Source organism: Aureococcus anophagefferens (genome assembly GCF_000186865.1).
Source record: "Aureococcus anophagefferens unplaced genomic scaffold AURANscaffold_1, whole genome shotgun sequence".
NCBI classification, from domain to species: Eukaryota; class Pelagophyceae; order Pelagomonadales; family Pelagomonadaceae; genus Aureococcus; species Aureococcus anophagefferens.
The window spans coordinates 3,216,125-3,229,928 of NW_008705561.1; the positions used below are offsets into that span (position 1 = coordinate 3,216,125).

The following is a 13,804-nucleotide window of genomic DNA, read 5'->3' on the forward strand; positions in this document are numbered from 1 at the left end:
CCGGCTCACGGCGTCGTCGCGGAGAAGGGCCGGCGCTTCGTCGGCGGCGCCTACGCCGGCCCGAGGGCGGGCTCCGCCGGCGCCGTCGTCCCGGTGCCGAGGAGCGAGGCCGTGACGACGCTGAGCCGCCTCTACGGCGACGTCGTCGACGCGGCGCTGCTCGCTGCTCGACGACGTCGGCGCGAGCAAGGCCAGGCGCTTCGTCGGCGGCGCCTACGCCGGCCCGAGGGCGGGCTCCGCCGGCGTGGTCGTCGCCCTGCCGTCATTCGACCCGTCGAGGCGTTAAACCTGCGGCGCTGCCGCAAAATCGTCGCGCACCAGGACGAGGTCGCGGAGGACGCCTTCGACCTCGCGGCGATCGGCTGCGAGAGAGCGCCTCTACCCGTCCAACCTTAACCCCCCCCCCCGGAAGTTCGTCCGCCCTAAAATTTTACGACCGCCCGCGCGCGCGGCGCGTCTTCTGCTCGAACCCCTCCGGGAGCCCGACCTGGCGCCGGATGGAGTCGATCCAGGACAGCGTCCGGAGCGACGCGCACCCCGCGGCCGTCGCGGCGATGGTCGGCCGGCGCGCGTCCGTCGTCACGGCCGAGTCCCAGCGCTGCGTCGCCGCGCCCGCCGCGTCGACCTTGCCCGCGCCCTTGCGGCTCAACGGCTTGGCGACGGCGACGAGCGCGCCGGTGAGCGCGCCGGGCTCGGCGCCCGCGGCCTCGAAGTTCTCCGCGCCGGACGCGTCGACGCGCGGCGCCGACAGCGCCACGTCCGCGGCGACGTCCGTCGCGACGGAGACGGCGACGTCGCCGCGCGCGGAATTCGCCGCGACGTCGCCGTTCACCGCGTCGAAGGCCAGATCCGCGTCGCCGCCGCAGGTGACCACCGCGGCGCCGGAGCACCGCCGGAGCACGACGCCGCCGTTCGGCGCCGCCGCGGCGACGCGGCCGTGGGCCGTGTCGAGCGTCACGGCGCCGGCGTCGACGGCGTCGCTCGACACGGACAGGTCCGCGCAGTAGGCCGCGGCGATGTGCACCGCGCCGCCGCGCGCGGCGACGGCCGCGCGCGTCGCCTGGAGCTTCGCGATGGCCACGGCGCCGTCGACGTCGACGTCGACGTCGACGCCCTCGACGAGGCGCGACGCGTCGAGGCCGGCGCCCGCGGCGAGCGCCACGCGCGCGCCGCGCGCCGTCCCGACGGACAGGCGGCCCCGCGCGGCCGCGCGCACGTCGTCGCCCTCGACCTTGCCGACGATGGCCACGTCGCCGCCGGCCGCGAGCGTCAGCGACGTCCGCTGCGGCGACACGACCTCGAGGCCGCCGTCGTCGGCGCGCACGACAGACCCGAACTCGTCCCAGGACGACCGGACGACGACCGGCGCGGCGCCGGCGCTCTCGACGCGCAGCGTCGCCGCGCCCGTCGGGCCGGTGGCCTCGACGAGCGCCTCGGCGCCGCTCGGGAGGCGCACGGCCACGCGGCCGAGGGCAGCCGCGCAGACGCGGAACATCGACGAGCTGGCGCGCAGAGGCGGCAGAGGCGCTCCTTCGATGTCCCGCTGCAACCACGACAGCACCGCTACCCCCTCGGAGCTCGCCACCTCGATGCCACAGCTGATTGAAAACGCATCGTGCCCCGAGGGGGTTGACCGCCGGTATGCCTGGTAGTATGCGCCCGCTATGCGGGCTTTATGCGGGCTTTATGCGGGCTTTATGCGGGCTTTATGCGGGTGGTATGCGGGTGGTATGCGGGTGGTATGCTGGTGGTATGCTGGTGGTATGCGGGTGGTATGCGTCTGCTATGCCGGTGGTATGCGGCTGCTATGCCGGTGGTATGCGGCTGCTATGCCGGTGGTATGCGGCTGCTATGCTGGTGGTATGCGGCTGCTACGCTGGTGGTATGCTGGTGGGCTGCTATGCTGGTCTTATGCGCCTGCTATGCTGGTGGTATGCGGCTGCTATGCTGGTCTTATGCGGCTGCTATGCTGGTGGTATGCGCCTGCTATGCGCCTGCTATGCGTCTGCTATGCGCCTGCTATGCGCCTGCTATGCGTCTGCTATGCGCCCGCTATGCGTCTGCTATGCGGCTGCTATGCGGCTGCTATGCTGGTGTATGCCGTGGCTGGTGTATGCCTGGTGGTCGGCCCCCTCTGATCGTGCCGGCTCCGTGCATCCATATTGCGCTTGTAGCCAAAATCCGCGCCGGTAGTACGAGCCCGAACGCTCGATGCGGCGGGCGCCCCGGCCCGAGGCCTCCGCGGGGCGAGCGCCGGGGCGACGGGGACCGCGCTCCGAACTCGCCGGAATTAGGGCGCGCGGCGCCGCGGCGCGTCTAGTCCACGCGCGTCTTGACGAAGAATTGGATCGATGCGTCCTGGAGCAGGAGGATGACGCTGATGATCTGGAGGAGGCAGCCCAGGCCGATGGAGCCGTAGATCACGGCGGCCGGCGGCGCCCGCCGGGTCGCCCATAAACGTGACCTGCGGATGCAGGTACTGCGCGAGGAGCCCGTTCGCGTAGTCGTACGACCCGAGGACGTTGAAGGAGAGGAGGAGGCCCCAGGCGACGACGCCCTTGCCCGTGAACGCGCCGTAGATCGCGAAGGGCGTCAGGATCCCCAGACACGTGTCGCTGAACCAGGGGCCGAGCCAGCCGTCGGCGTTCTCGCCGCCGAACTTGGCCGACGGCAATTGTCGGGCCATCATCGTCCGCGTGAGCGTGTAGCAGAGGAGTCCGCCGACGAGCTTGACCTCCATGGGGCGCGACATGGCGGCGTCTCTCGGCGTTCAACGCGTACAATAGTAGCTGTCTGCGCGCGGGAAGCGCGTCGCGCCGCGTCTCTTCGCGCGCGCAGGCGTCGCGCGCGCGCGCGGCATCGTTCTGCACTGTATGCATCGATCGAGGGAGCGCGGACGGAGGCGGCGCGCGCAGGCACCTTGTTTCCGCAAAAGGGGCCGAGGTCGAAAGGCCTATGGCAATCATTGGCGATATAGCGGTGCGTTGAGGCCTACGATGAAGCGCGAGCGTGATGGACGGAGATTGAAGCTCCGAGGCTGCCCATTCGTCGATATCGGCGTCGCGACGAGGCCGTCCGGATCCGTCGCAGGCAGCCCATACGAGTGAAGCGACGCTCTCATTCGTCGATATCGGAGCGCGACGAGGCTGCCCGTCGCAGGCAGCCCAGTACGACACCAGCCATGCTGCGCGTCGTCGCCGGCCTCCTCCTGCTCGGTCGCGCCGCCGGCGGCGACGTCGCCGTCGCCCTGGGCGAGGCGCCGGGCACGCGGGGCCAGTACTTCCAGAACGAGCTCCAGGGCGTCGTCGACTTCCTCGCCGACTACTACAACACGTCCTTCAGCCTCACGTTCCACGGCCCGCGCGCCGTCTACACGGCCGTCGCCGGGGTCGAGGACCGCGTCTCCGGCCGCCTGCTCGCGCGCGAGGACCTCATCCCGCTCGGCTCGGCGACGAAGCCCTTCACGGCCGCGGGCGTCCTGCGGCTCGCGGAGCGCAGCGCGCTCGGTCTCGGCGACCGCGTCGCGCCCTACGTCGACCCCTGGCTCCGGCGCGACCTCGGCCGGACCTTCGTCGAGCTCTACGGCGCCGGCGCGGCGAACGTCACGATCCTCGAGCTGCTCAAGATGCGGGGCGGCCTCCAGGACTACGACGACGCCCGCTACCAGAACAAGACCTTCCGGGGCGAGGAGTACGTCCCGACGGCGGTCGTCGGCGACGCGCCCCACGACCTCCACTGCGCGCCGGGCGCCTGCGGCGTCTACTCGTCCGTCGGCTACCTGCTCCTGGGCCTCGCGGCGGCGACGGCGGTGAACCTGAGCGACTGGCGGGCCCTGGACCAGGGCGCGCTCGCCTTCGGCGGCGAACCGGGCCCGGGCCTCGTCTTCCCCGTCCGGGGCGCGTGCGCGGACGTGCCCGGCGTCGTCCACCAGTACGCGACGCGCGTCGGCAACGGCACCTACGGCTGGTTCGACGTCATCGGCGACTCGTGCCTCAACGCCTGGACCGCGGGCAACGTGGCGGCGACGAGCAGGATTTGGCGCGCTTCTGGCACCGCCTCTGACGGGACGCTCCTGTCCGCGTCGTCGCTCGCGGCCATGACGTCCTTCGAGCCGCTCACGTGGGGCTGGTTCCCGGGCCTCGAGTACGGCGCGGGCCTCATGGCCCAGGCCTGGGCGGCGGCCAACGGCACCTACTCGCTCCCGGTGCTGGGCCACGGCGGCGAGGACTACGGCTCCGAGACCGCGCTCAACGGCTACGTCGCCGCGCTCAACGCGTCCGTCGTCCTCGCGAGCACGTCCTACGACGGCGCGAACTGCAGCCTCTCGCTCGCGGAGAACGCCTACGCCAAGGACTTCGCCGCCTGCTTCGCCTACGACCGCATCCTCCACGCCATCAACCCGGCCTTCCCCCGCCTGCGGTGCAAGCCCGCGGACGCGGTCGCCGACGCCGCGCCGGGCCGCTGCCTCGGCACGCTCGGGTCCTAAGCTTCTCTGCCTTTAGAGGACCCCGCGGACGAGGGCCGCGTCGATCATCCTGCGCGCGGCCGCGTCGGCGCAGTCGTGCCAGTCCCGGGGGCCCCTGACGAAGCGCAGCTGGAGGGCGCCGCCGCCGCGGCGCGCGGTCGCGATCCCCCGGTTGAACGCCATCCACTTGTCGAGCTTGGCGTCGGAGACGCCATCGAAGAGGTCCGGCCGCAGCTCGCGCATGATCCCGAAGATGCGGCCGTTCGCGGCGTGCTTGTCGAGGCCGGCGAAGCACCAGTCGGCCGGCCGGAGCCGCGGGAGCGTCGCGGGGTCGACCGGGCGGTGTTCGACGAGCGCGAGCGTCTCGAGCGTACAGAAGCGCGCCGCGGCGCGCAGCATGCAGAGGTCGACGTCCCAGTCGATGCCCGGCCCCTTGGCGAGGCCGCCGACGGCGCCGCGGAGGAGGAACGAGAGCGCGGGCGACCACGCCGCGTCGTCTGCCGACGGCGCCTCCGGCAGGTACTCGTCCGAGTCCTTGAGGGCGACCTTCGACGGGCCGAGCTCGCAGCGCGCGGTCGCCGCGACCACGCCGAGAATCCACGCGACGTCCGCGCGCGTCGGCGCGTACGCGCCGCTCCCGCCCTCGATGGCGTAGAGGAACCAGACCAGGGGGCAGTAGAGGCTCCCCGCGGGGCCGCGCGCCGGGTGCGCGTCCTCGGCGATCGCGACGGTCAGCCGCCGCAGGACCTGCACGAGGCCGCCCTGCTGCGCCGGCGACATCAACGACAGCTCGTGCGCGCCCCGCGTCGCCCGGTCGGCGTCCATGCGCCGCAGGCACTTTTGCATGTGGCTCTTGAGAAGCGACGCGCCGGAGCCGCGCGAGTGGTACGCGGCCCGGAGTTTCTCCAGCTCCGGCCCGCGCGGCCCGTCGGCGTCGTAGGCGAACGCCACGGTCGCGGAGCGCGGCCGTTGTTTCAAGTGCGTGCGCATGCCGACTTCCCGCTCGCCGGCCCAGAGTCGTCGCATGCCCGAACCCGGAGGCCGCGCGGCGCCGTCGTGCCAGCGCGCGGTCAGGGCGTCGCCGCGCCGCTCGAGGAGGAAGAAGAGGCGGCCCCAACGAGCGAGCGCCGACGTCGGCCGCGGCGCCGCGGTCGCGGGACGATCGAGATCGATCTCCGCCTTCGGCCGCTTCGCCGGCGGCGCGTCGCCGTCGCGCGGCCGCGGGTCCGCCTCCTTCTTGAGCCGCTCCGCCTCGGCAAGCCGCGCGAGCGCCTGCTCGTATCGCTCATCAAGCTCTGGTCCGGGCTCAATGAGGTCCGCAGTGCTCAAGCCCGATAGGCGAATGGCCTTCATCTTCTCTTTGAGGGAAGCCATGTCTTTTTTACTTTCCACGCCGACGTCGTGATCGCTCAGGCCTGCGTTGTCGCCGCCGCCGAAAAATACGCGGCCCTGAGGAAGATGAAAACAAATGTGGCGACGCCGCAGCCGCTAGATGTCCGCTCGCTCAAAAAAAATTGTGCCACAATTTGTGGACATTTTGCAATGCATTTTGACCAACAAGTCTTTGACGGCTCTCAGCAGAGAGAGACGCGCATCATGGACGCAAAGATTATCGCTGGCCACGTCCGGACCCTCTCGTACGGTGACGACGAGGCCAAGGGGAGAGCCGCGCGAGCGCTCTGGGCTTTTTTGGCCGCATTACAAGAGCCCAGCGAGGAAATAATTGTCATCGCAGCGGCTGGCGCCATACCTATACTTATCGACATCATCCGAACAGGCCGAACAGGCGCCGCCAAGCATCATGCGCTAGGGGCGCTCGCTAACCTCACAAGAGGCCCCAGTGTCATCAAAGATGCGGTCGCTGCGGCCGGCGGCCCAAACGGCAGCATCGCGCTTTTCGTCGAATTTATGCGAAGCGGGAGCGAATACCAGAAGGAATATGCCGCGACGACGCTGGCGCACCTCGCAAAAAACTCCGATGAAAGAAAGATCGCGATTAAAATAGCCGGGGCCCTCCCGCCCGCAATCCATCTCGCGCGGAGCGGCGGCGATATCACCAAAGAGCGCGCCGCGGCTTTGCTGCGGAGCCTCGCGTGTCACAAAGACAACGGCGTCGCCATCGCGCTGGCCGGAGGCATTCCACCCCTCGTCGCGCTGGAGGAATCCGGTCCTGCCGGCGCCAAAACCCAGGCCGCCGCGGCACTCAAAAACCTCGCGCGAGACGTCGACATCGAGCTGCGGATCGCGACGACCCGCGGCACCGCGGCGCTCGTGGATATGGCGCGACACGGCGGCTTTTTCAAAAAGGACGCCGCCAAGGACGCCGCCGCGAGACTCCTCGCCGAGCGCCGCCGGTCCATCGTCCACAAGTGCGTCGACGGCAAGGTCCCGGCCGAGCTCGAGCCGATCGTCGCCGCGTGCCTGTCGCGCCGCGGCTACTCCTAAGACCGGCTACTCCTAAGACTCGGCTACGCTTAGAGCGACGCCCGCGGCCGGCCCGGCCCCTTCTTGGGCTTCTTCTTCGCCGGCGGCTTGGCGGCCGCGCCGGGCTCGAGGAGCCGCGCGCCCGTGGACTTGGAGACCTTCTTGCCCTCGCCGTCGGCCATCCAGTCGACGAGGACGGCGGCCTTGCGCTGGCCGTCGGTCTCCTCCTCGACGGTGTAGCGGTAGTCGAAGAAGAGCTCCGCGTGGGGCTCGACGGCCGCCTTGGCGTAGATGCCGATGCGGTGCGTGCCGTCGACGAGCACGGTGCGCGTCGCGCAGTTGCCGTGGTCCGCGTGGTTGGCGAAGCGCGCCTTGTTGCCGTAGCGCCGCGCGTCGACGACCGTGTCCTCGTCGAGGTTGAAGAGGTAGGAGCAGTTGACCTTGTCCTGGATCTTGCCCCGGCGCTCCGCCTCGGTCTGCGAGATGCGCTCGCCGACGTACTCCGTGATGAGCGCGCCCTTGGCGGCGCCCTCGGGCGCGAAGAGGCCCCAGCCGGCGCCGGGCACGCCCGACGGCGCGAGCGCGACGCGGCACGCGCGGCCGAGCGCGAGGTCGCGGTTCCGGCACCGCGGCGCGCCGCGGCCGCCGCCGCCGGCGTCGGCGCCGCGCGTGCGCCGCCCCGCGTGGCGGTAGCGCAGGTCGCCCGGGTCGCAGCAGTCGCCCCGGGGCCGCGCGGCGCCGCACGCGCCGCACGCGTCCGGGTCGCACTCGCGGCCCGCGGCGAAGCACGGGCACGCGCGCGTCGAGCAGTCGCCGCGCTTGCAGTCGCAGCCGTGGAACTGGTTGCTGCAGGCCTGGCGGATGCGCAGCTCGCTCCGCGTCACGGTCCGCGGCGGCGGCGCGCCGACGTCCGCGCAGTGCGCGGGCCCCGCGCGGCGCGCCTTGAGCCAGTCGGCGACGCGGTGGTCGTCGAGGTCGCAGGGCGCGCCCGGCGCCGGCTCGAGGTCCCGCGGCGGGTCCGCCTTGACGGCGCAGCCGCAGAACTTCGTGCAGTAGGTGTCGTTGCGCACGCACTCGCAGTTCGCGTACGTGCAGGGCCCCTCGTGGCGGCAGAAGACGAAGGCCGTCTCGATGGCCTTGGACACGAAGCGCCGCTCGGGGTGGGGCGCGGCGAACTTGCCCTTCTTGAGCGCGTCGGCGGCCTTGGACTTGCCGCGCTTGCGCTTCTTGCCGCCGGGCGTCGGCGACGCGCGGCCGCTCGGCGCGGGCGACGGCGCGGGCGCCTCCTCGACGCCGCCGGGCGACGCGCGGCCCGCCGTCGACGACGACGTCGGCGACCCGCGGCCCGCCGTCGACGGCAGCGACGCGTCGTCGTCCGCGGGCCGCGCGCGCGGCCCGCAGCGGTCGCAGCACCAGGTCCCCGGCGCGCGGCCCGCGACGGCGAGGCCCGCGCGCGCGGCCGCGCGGCGCAGGCCCTCGCCGTCGACGCCGAGCGCCGCGGCGGTCCGCGACGCGCAGCCGCCGAAGACGGCGAGCGCGCGGGCAGGAGGCGGTCGTCGCGCGCGATCCACGGCCGCGGCGGCGCCGCTACGGGCAGCGCGCGCGCGGCCTCGGCGAAGAGGGGCGGCGCCGGCGCGCAGACGAGGGGCCGCGGCGCGGGGAAGACGTCGCCGGCGTCGGGCCTGCGTGGGAAACAACCGGTGGAACGCCCCGTCCAGCAAAAACGTCGAACCGAAAAGAATAGGTCGAAACCGTGCGAATGCATGCATATTGAAGTCGTGTGGACTATGTTTGTTTCCTGCCCGGCGTCGGGCCCGCGCGGCGCCGCGTCCTCGGCGAACGCGAGGTTGCCGTGCACGTTGCAGTCGAACGTGAAGCAGCGGCGGCAGAGGAGCTTCCGCGTGCTGTCGACGTCGTCCTCGTAGCGGGCGTGGCCCGCGTCGCTGAGCTTCGGCGCGGCGGCCGGCGGCGCCGGCGGCGCCGCGCCGTCGCGGAGCTCGAGGAGCGCGGCGCGGAGTGCGTTTTTGCGCGCCGCGGCCTCGCGCGCGAGGTCCGCGGCGACGAGGGCGTCCTCGTCGTCGCTGCGCTTCTTGGACGCGCGGCGCCGCGCGCGCCGGAGCCGCGCGGCGTCCTCGAGCGCCTCGCCGGGCGACCGCCGCCGCTCCTCGACGTCGAAGAGCGCGTCGACGACGGCCGCGAGCGCGCCCTCCGTCGGCGCCGCGCCCGCGAGGCAGGCGCGCCGCAGCGCCGCGGCGTCGCGGGCCTCGCGCGCCGTCCAGGCCGGGCACGCGCCCGCCGCGTCGAGCTCGCGCTGCCGCCCGGCCATGTCGTAGCCGTCGACGACGTCGGCCGCCTGGGCAGGAAAAGAGATATTCAACTTCGCTTCAACGTGAGTGTTCCGCGCGCGCGCGTTCCGGAAAAGCATCCACGCTTCGAGGCCGTTCCAAGAGATGATCGCTCGTCCAAAAATCAGCCGAAACGAGTGGAAAACGGCCGAGATAGGAGCTTTTGAAGTTGGGAATTTCGCTCTCTTTTCCTGCCCTGTCGGCGGCGTCCGCGTTCTCGCCGAGGTAGGGCGTGAAGCGGAGCACGGGGTCGTCGTCGACGCGCATGGACCGGCTCAGGGCCGTGAAGGCCATGTAGGGCGGCAGGCCCGGCACGCGGTCGAGGCGCCGCTCCGCGAGGCCGCCGCGGTCCGCGCCGGGCTCGAACTTGGCGAGCGGGCCGGGCTTCGCGAGGACCCGGCACCAGGGCCGCGACCGCCAGCCCGGGTCGTCGGCGCCGTCGCCGTCCGGCAGGTCGCTCAGGCACTCCTCGACCTCCGCCTCCTCGAGGTCCTCCTCCTCGCCCGCGAGGCCGCCGCCCCGGAAGAGCACCTTGAAGAGCGGCGCGGGCTGGCCGTCGCCGTCGAGGAAGGGGTCGGACGCCGTCGCCGGGAGCCAGGCGACGACGACGCCCTCGCTCAGCGCCTCGGCGCGCGCCTCGCCGTGCGCGCGCGTGACCTCGCGGCCCACGAAGCTGTGGCCGTCCGGCCGCCACCCGGCCTCGAGCGGCGCGCCGCCGCCGCCGTCGAAGCGGCCGAAGCGCGCCGCCGGCGGCGCCGGCGCGGCTTCCACCCAGGCCGGGGCGGGCGCGCCCGGGCGCAGGAGCGGCGCGAGCCAGGCGCTCGCCGGGTCCGCTCGCCAGTCGTCGACGGCGCCGGACGCGCAGGCGTCCACGAAGGCCCGGTTCGCCGCCGTGACGGCCGCGAGCTCCGCGCCGCGCGCGTCGAGCTGCGCCTGGACCGCCCGCGCCACGTGGGCGGCGATGGCGTCCGGCGCGTCCATGGCTTTTGAAAGGGCTCAAGTTAGCCTCGCATCGGCGCCGAGGCCTCGGCGAAGTTTGCAATATTTTGGATTCGCGTCAAAGCTGCAGTGGAGGCGTCGAGTCGCTGTCGACGCGTACGAGACCGCGGCGCCACCCGTCGGTTACCCGCCCGCCCCTACCGCCCGGCCGCCTTGACCTCGTCGCGCGTGCGCCGCGACGAGGCGAACCAGGACGAGGCCGCGCGCTTCGGCGGCTCCGGGGGCCGCGCGGCGGCCGCGGCGGGTTCGCCGCCGGTGTGCGCGCGGATGGCCGCGTCCTTCTGCTGCGCGGCCTCCTCGGGCGTGATGAGCCCCTGCTGCAGGAGCCAGGTGATCTCGCGGAGCGCCTTCGACGTCGCCTCGCGCTCCGCGGCCGCGCCGTCGCCCGGCGGCGGCGCGGGCCGCGGCGCGCCGCCGCCGCCGCCGCCGCCGCGCGTCCGCGCGGACGCGCCCGCGAGCTTGCCCGTCTCCGGGTCGTAGCCGTCGACGTAGAACGCCTTGGGCTTGCGCGAGTGCTCCTTGGGGAAGCGGAACCGGGGCCTGCGACGCGGCGGGGCTCGCGGCGCGATGTCGCGGCGCCGCGGGGGGACGCGGCCGGGGGCCGCGTCACGCGCGTCATGTAGTAGACCATGAAGGAGAGGAAGCCGAGGAAGATGACGGTCATGGTCACGGAGATGTAGGGGTCGAACTTGACCCAGCCGAGCGCGACGCCCGAGAGGATAATAAACGCGATCCCGAGCCAGAAGAAGCGCAGGGCCCACTTGCGCTCCTGGTACATGCCCGCGACGGCGCGGCTCATGGACCCGTCGGGCCCGCGGATCGCCAGGCCCGGCCCGAAGATCATGCACCAGCTGCTGATGGCCATCGTGAGGATGTTGAAGCCGATCGAGATCGACGCGAGCGAGTAGAACACGAGGAGCATGGCCGTCGGCGGCGCCGTGTCCCGCTGCCTGCGGGTGCCGGGTGCGTCGGGGCGGAGGGACGCGCGACGCACCAGGTCGGCACCATGGTCAGGCCCGAGAAGCCGAGGCCGCAGAGGAAGGCCGCCTGCGTCGACAGGACGGCGAAATTCTCCGTGAAGACCGTGACCTCCTTCTCCCGGATCTGCAGCGTCAGCTGCTTGAGCCGCGACTCGAGCTCGGCGCGGTCCGCGGCGATCATCGTGCGCGGGTGGGGGCGGCGCTCCTCGGCCTCGAAGGGCTGCCCGCGGTCGAGAGGTCGAGGCGCGACGAGGCCAAAGTTGCAATCAAGAAGCTCCTCGCAGCCCGCGGCCGAACGAGCTGTCGTCGCGCCGCGCGGAGCGCCCGCGCAGACCACCCAAGATTTTTAACTTCACCTGCAAACACGCGCAGCCGCAGCAGCGCGAGTAAGTGCGCGCGAGGACGCGCCGCGGGCATATTTACCGCCCATGGCGGCACCGAGCGAGGGTACGGGCACGGTGGGTACGGGCCGCTACTTCAACACGCGCCGGTGTTCCGAGAAAAGCGCCGGTAGCGCCGTACTACGTAGTAAGCAAAATAGGTCTGTTAACTCGCGCGCGGGGCCCGCCGTCGCAAAAAGGGGCCCGCGCCGCGCTACGCGCGCCTGTCGCACATGACGATCTCGCCGCCGGCGACGCGCGCCGTCGCCTCGCGGGGCGCGTCGAGGTCGTCGGCGTCCGCGTAGACGACGACGGACCGGCCCGCGACGTTGAAGTCGCCCCAGAGGCAGACCTGCGCGTTCGTCGTGCGGCCCGCGCTCGTGCCGTCCCTCTTCGCGCGGACGTTGCCGAGGTCGCCGACGCGCTTCTCGACGGTGTAGGGCCCGCCGAGCTTGGCCTTGTGCGGGTTGTAGCGTGCGCCGGCGCCCGCGAGGCCCGCGTCGAAGACCGCGTGCTCGTGGATCGCCAGCGCGTGGAGCCCCGGCGACAGGCCCGTCAGGTCCCACTCGATGACGCAGGCCGCGCCGCCGTCCTGCTCGAAGGTGACCGTGCCCGCGCAGGGCCGGTCCTTGCCCTTGCCCTTGCCCTTGCCTTTCGGCGCCGCCGGGCCGACGACGCAGGTGGCCTTGACCAGGTAGGGGTTCGCGAAGAAGTTCCCCAGCGTGCCGGAGGCGTCGCGGCGGGCCGCGGCGCGTCGAGAACACTTGGCGAGGCGGCGCGGCAGCGCGCTCGCGGGCGGGCGCGAGCAGTGATCAGCACAAGTGAGATCGATGTTGTACTGCACATTGAGTTCACTCTTCGTGGCATCCGGGCTGGGTTTCGCGTCGAGTAGTGGCCAGGGAGTGGCGGGGCTGCCCCCTCGTGGGACGTCTGCGGGAAGGCAGCGACCGCGAGGTGCCGTCGGTCCACAGCCGACCTGCGCTCGTTCCCCGACGTCGCCGACCTTTTGCACCTCGAGGTTCGAAGGCTCGCCGGGTCGTGGCCGGACGCTGCCCGACCGCGCAGGATGCCGATCACCCGGATGGCCGCCGCCCACCACGCGGTGCGCAAGAAGCGCCAGTCCATGGCCGGCCCGGAGACCTTCACGACCAACCCGCTTCCCGCGGCGAACGGCGCGATCCCCGTCGTGAGCCCCCTGCAGCTCGAGATGGATCCGGCAACGCCGCGGACCGCGGCGATCGCGGGCGACGCGGACTACTACACGGGCCGGTTCTGGGCCCTCAAGGGCCGGTGCCGGCGGCTCTACGGCGCGCCGGCGACGCAGGGCGCCGTGGCGTTCCTCATCCTAGGCAACTTCGTCACGAACATCGTCGAGAAGCAGGTCTGGCCGTCGAGCTCGGAGCACGTCCGCGACGGCGCGTACTACGCCGCGCGCTTCCGCGCCGTCGAGCACGTCTTCAACGTCTTCTTCACGGTGGAGCTCGGCTTCAACATGTACGCGCACTGGTGCCGCGACTTCTGGCGCTCCGGCTGGAACGTCTTCGACTTCGTCACCGTCGTCATCTGCTGGCTCCTCGAGTCGCCCGTGGAGCTGCCACCGTCGCTGGGCCTGCTGCGCTGCATCCGCGCGCTGCGCGTCTTCCGCCTCTTCAAGCGCGTCGCGTCGCTGAAGAAGATCCTCGTGAGCCTCGCGCGCGCGCTCCCGGGCGTCGTCAACGCGTTCCTCATCATGTTCATCGTCATGTGCATCTACGCGATCCTCGCCGTCGACTTCTTCCGCAACGCGGGCCATAACGGCGAGCTCGCCTTCGAGTGGTGCCGCGAGGCCGGCGAGGACGGCGGGCCGGGCTGCCCGGACTACTTCACGGCGCGCGGCTACGAGTTCGGCCACGAGTACTTCGGCAACTTCGCCAAGGCCATCTTCACGCTCTTCCAGATCCTCACGGGCGACTCCTGGTCCGAGGCCATCGGCCGGCCCCTCATCCAGGCCTTCTCGCCCTTCGGCGCCGCCATGTTCTTCGTGTCCTACTACCTGCTCCTGGCCGTCGTGCTCATCAACGTCGTCGTCGCCGTGCTCCTGGAGAAGATGGTCGACGAGACGGACGGCGGCGGCGAGCCGGACGCGCCCCCGGCGGCGACGCCCGAGCGCGGGCCCGCGGACGCGTTCGAGCGCCGCGTCGCCAACCTCGAGGCGCACCAGGCCGCGATCCT

General features: G+C 72.1%; 4 protein-coding genes across 4 annotated transcripts in view; 1 reads left to right on the forward strand and 3 right to left on the reverse strand.

Annotated features, from left to right (window-relative positions):
- Window positions 1–2,752, reverse strand: part of AURANDRAFT_60944 (hypothetical protein) — a gene marked incomplete at both ends in the record, with an annotated part of 13,000 nt that extends 10,248 nt beyond the window's left edge. The window contains 2 exons of the mRNA XM_009034280.1: window positions 488–1,502; window positions 2,481–2,752. Coding sequence (XP_009032528.1) covers window positions 488–1,502; window positions 2,481–2,752 — 1,287 coding nt within the window. The remainder of the gene's footprint in view (window positions 1–487; window positions 1,503–2,480) is intronic.
- A 429-nt stretch (window positions 2,753–3,181) lies between these two features.
- On the forward strand, window positions 3,182–4,486 carry AURANDRAFT_60945 (hypothetical protein; the record flags this gene model as incomplete). The annotated part of the gene is made up of 1 exon (XM_009034229.1): window positions 3,182–4,486. One exon carries the CDS (start codon window positions 3,182–3,184, stop codon window positions 4,484–4,486), a length of 1,305 nt encoding a protein of 434 aa, XP_009032477.1.
- Window positions 4,487–7,122: 2,636 nt separating this feature from the next.
- On the reverse strand, window positions 7,123–7,323 carry AURANDRAFT_9372 (hypothetical protein; the record flags this gene model as incomplete). Its single annotated transcript, XM_009033903.1, has 1 exon — window positions 7,123–7,323. A coding segment is annotated over one exon (201 nt), but the record flags the coding sequence as incomplete, so codon positions are not given.
- A 4,553-nt stretch (window positions 7,324–11,876) lies between these two features.
- Window positions 11,877–12,206, reverse strand: AURANDRAFT_7942 (hypothetical protein; the record flags this gene model as incomplete). Its single annotated transcript, XM_009033888.1, has 1 exon — window positions 11,877–12,206. A coding segment is annotated over one exon (330 nt), but the record flags the coding sequence as incomplete, so codon positions are not given.
- Window positions 12,207–13,804: the final 1,598 nt, after the last annotated feature.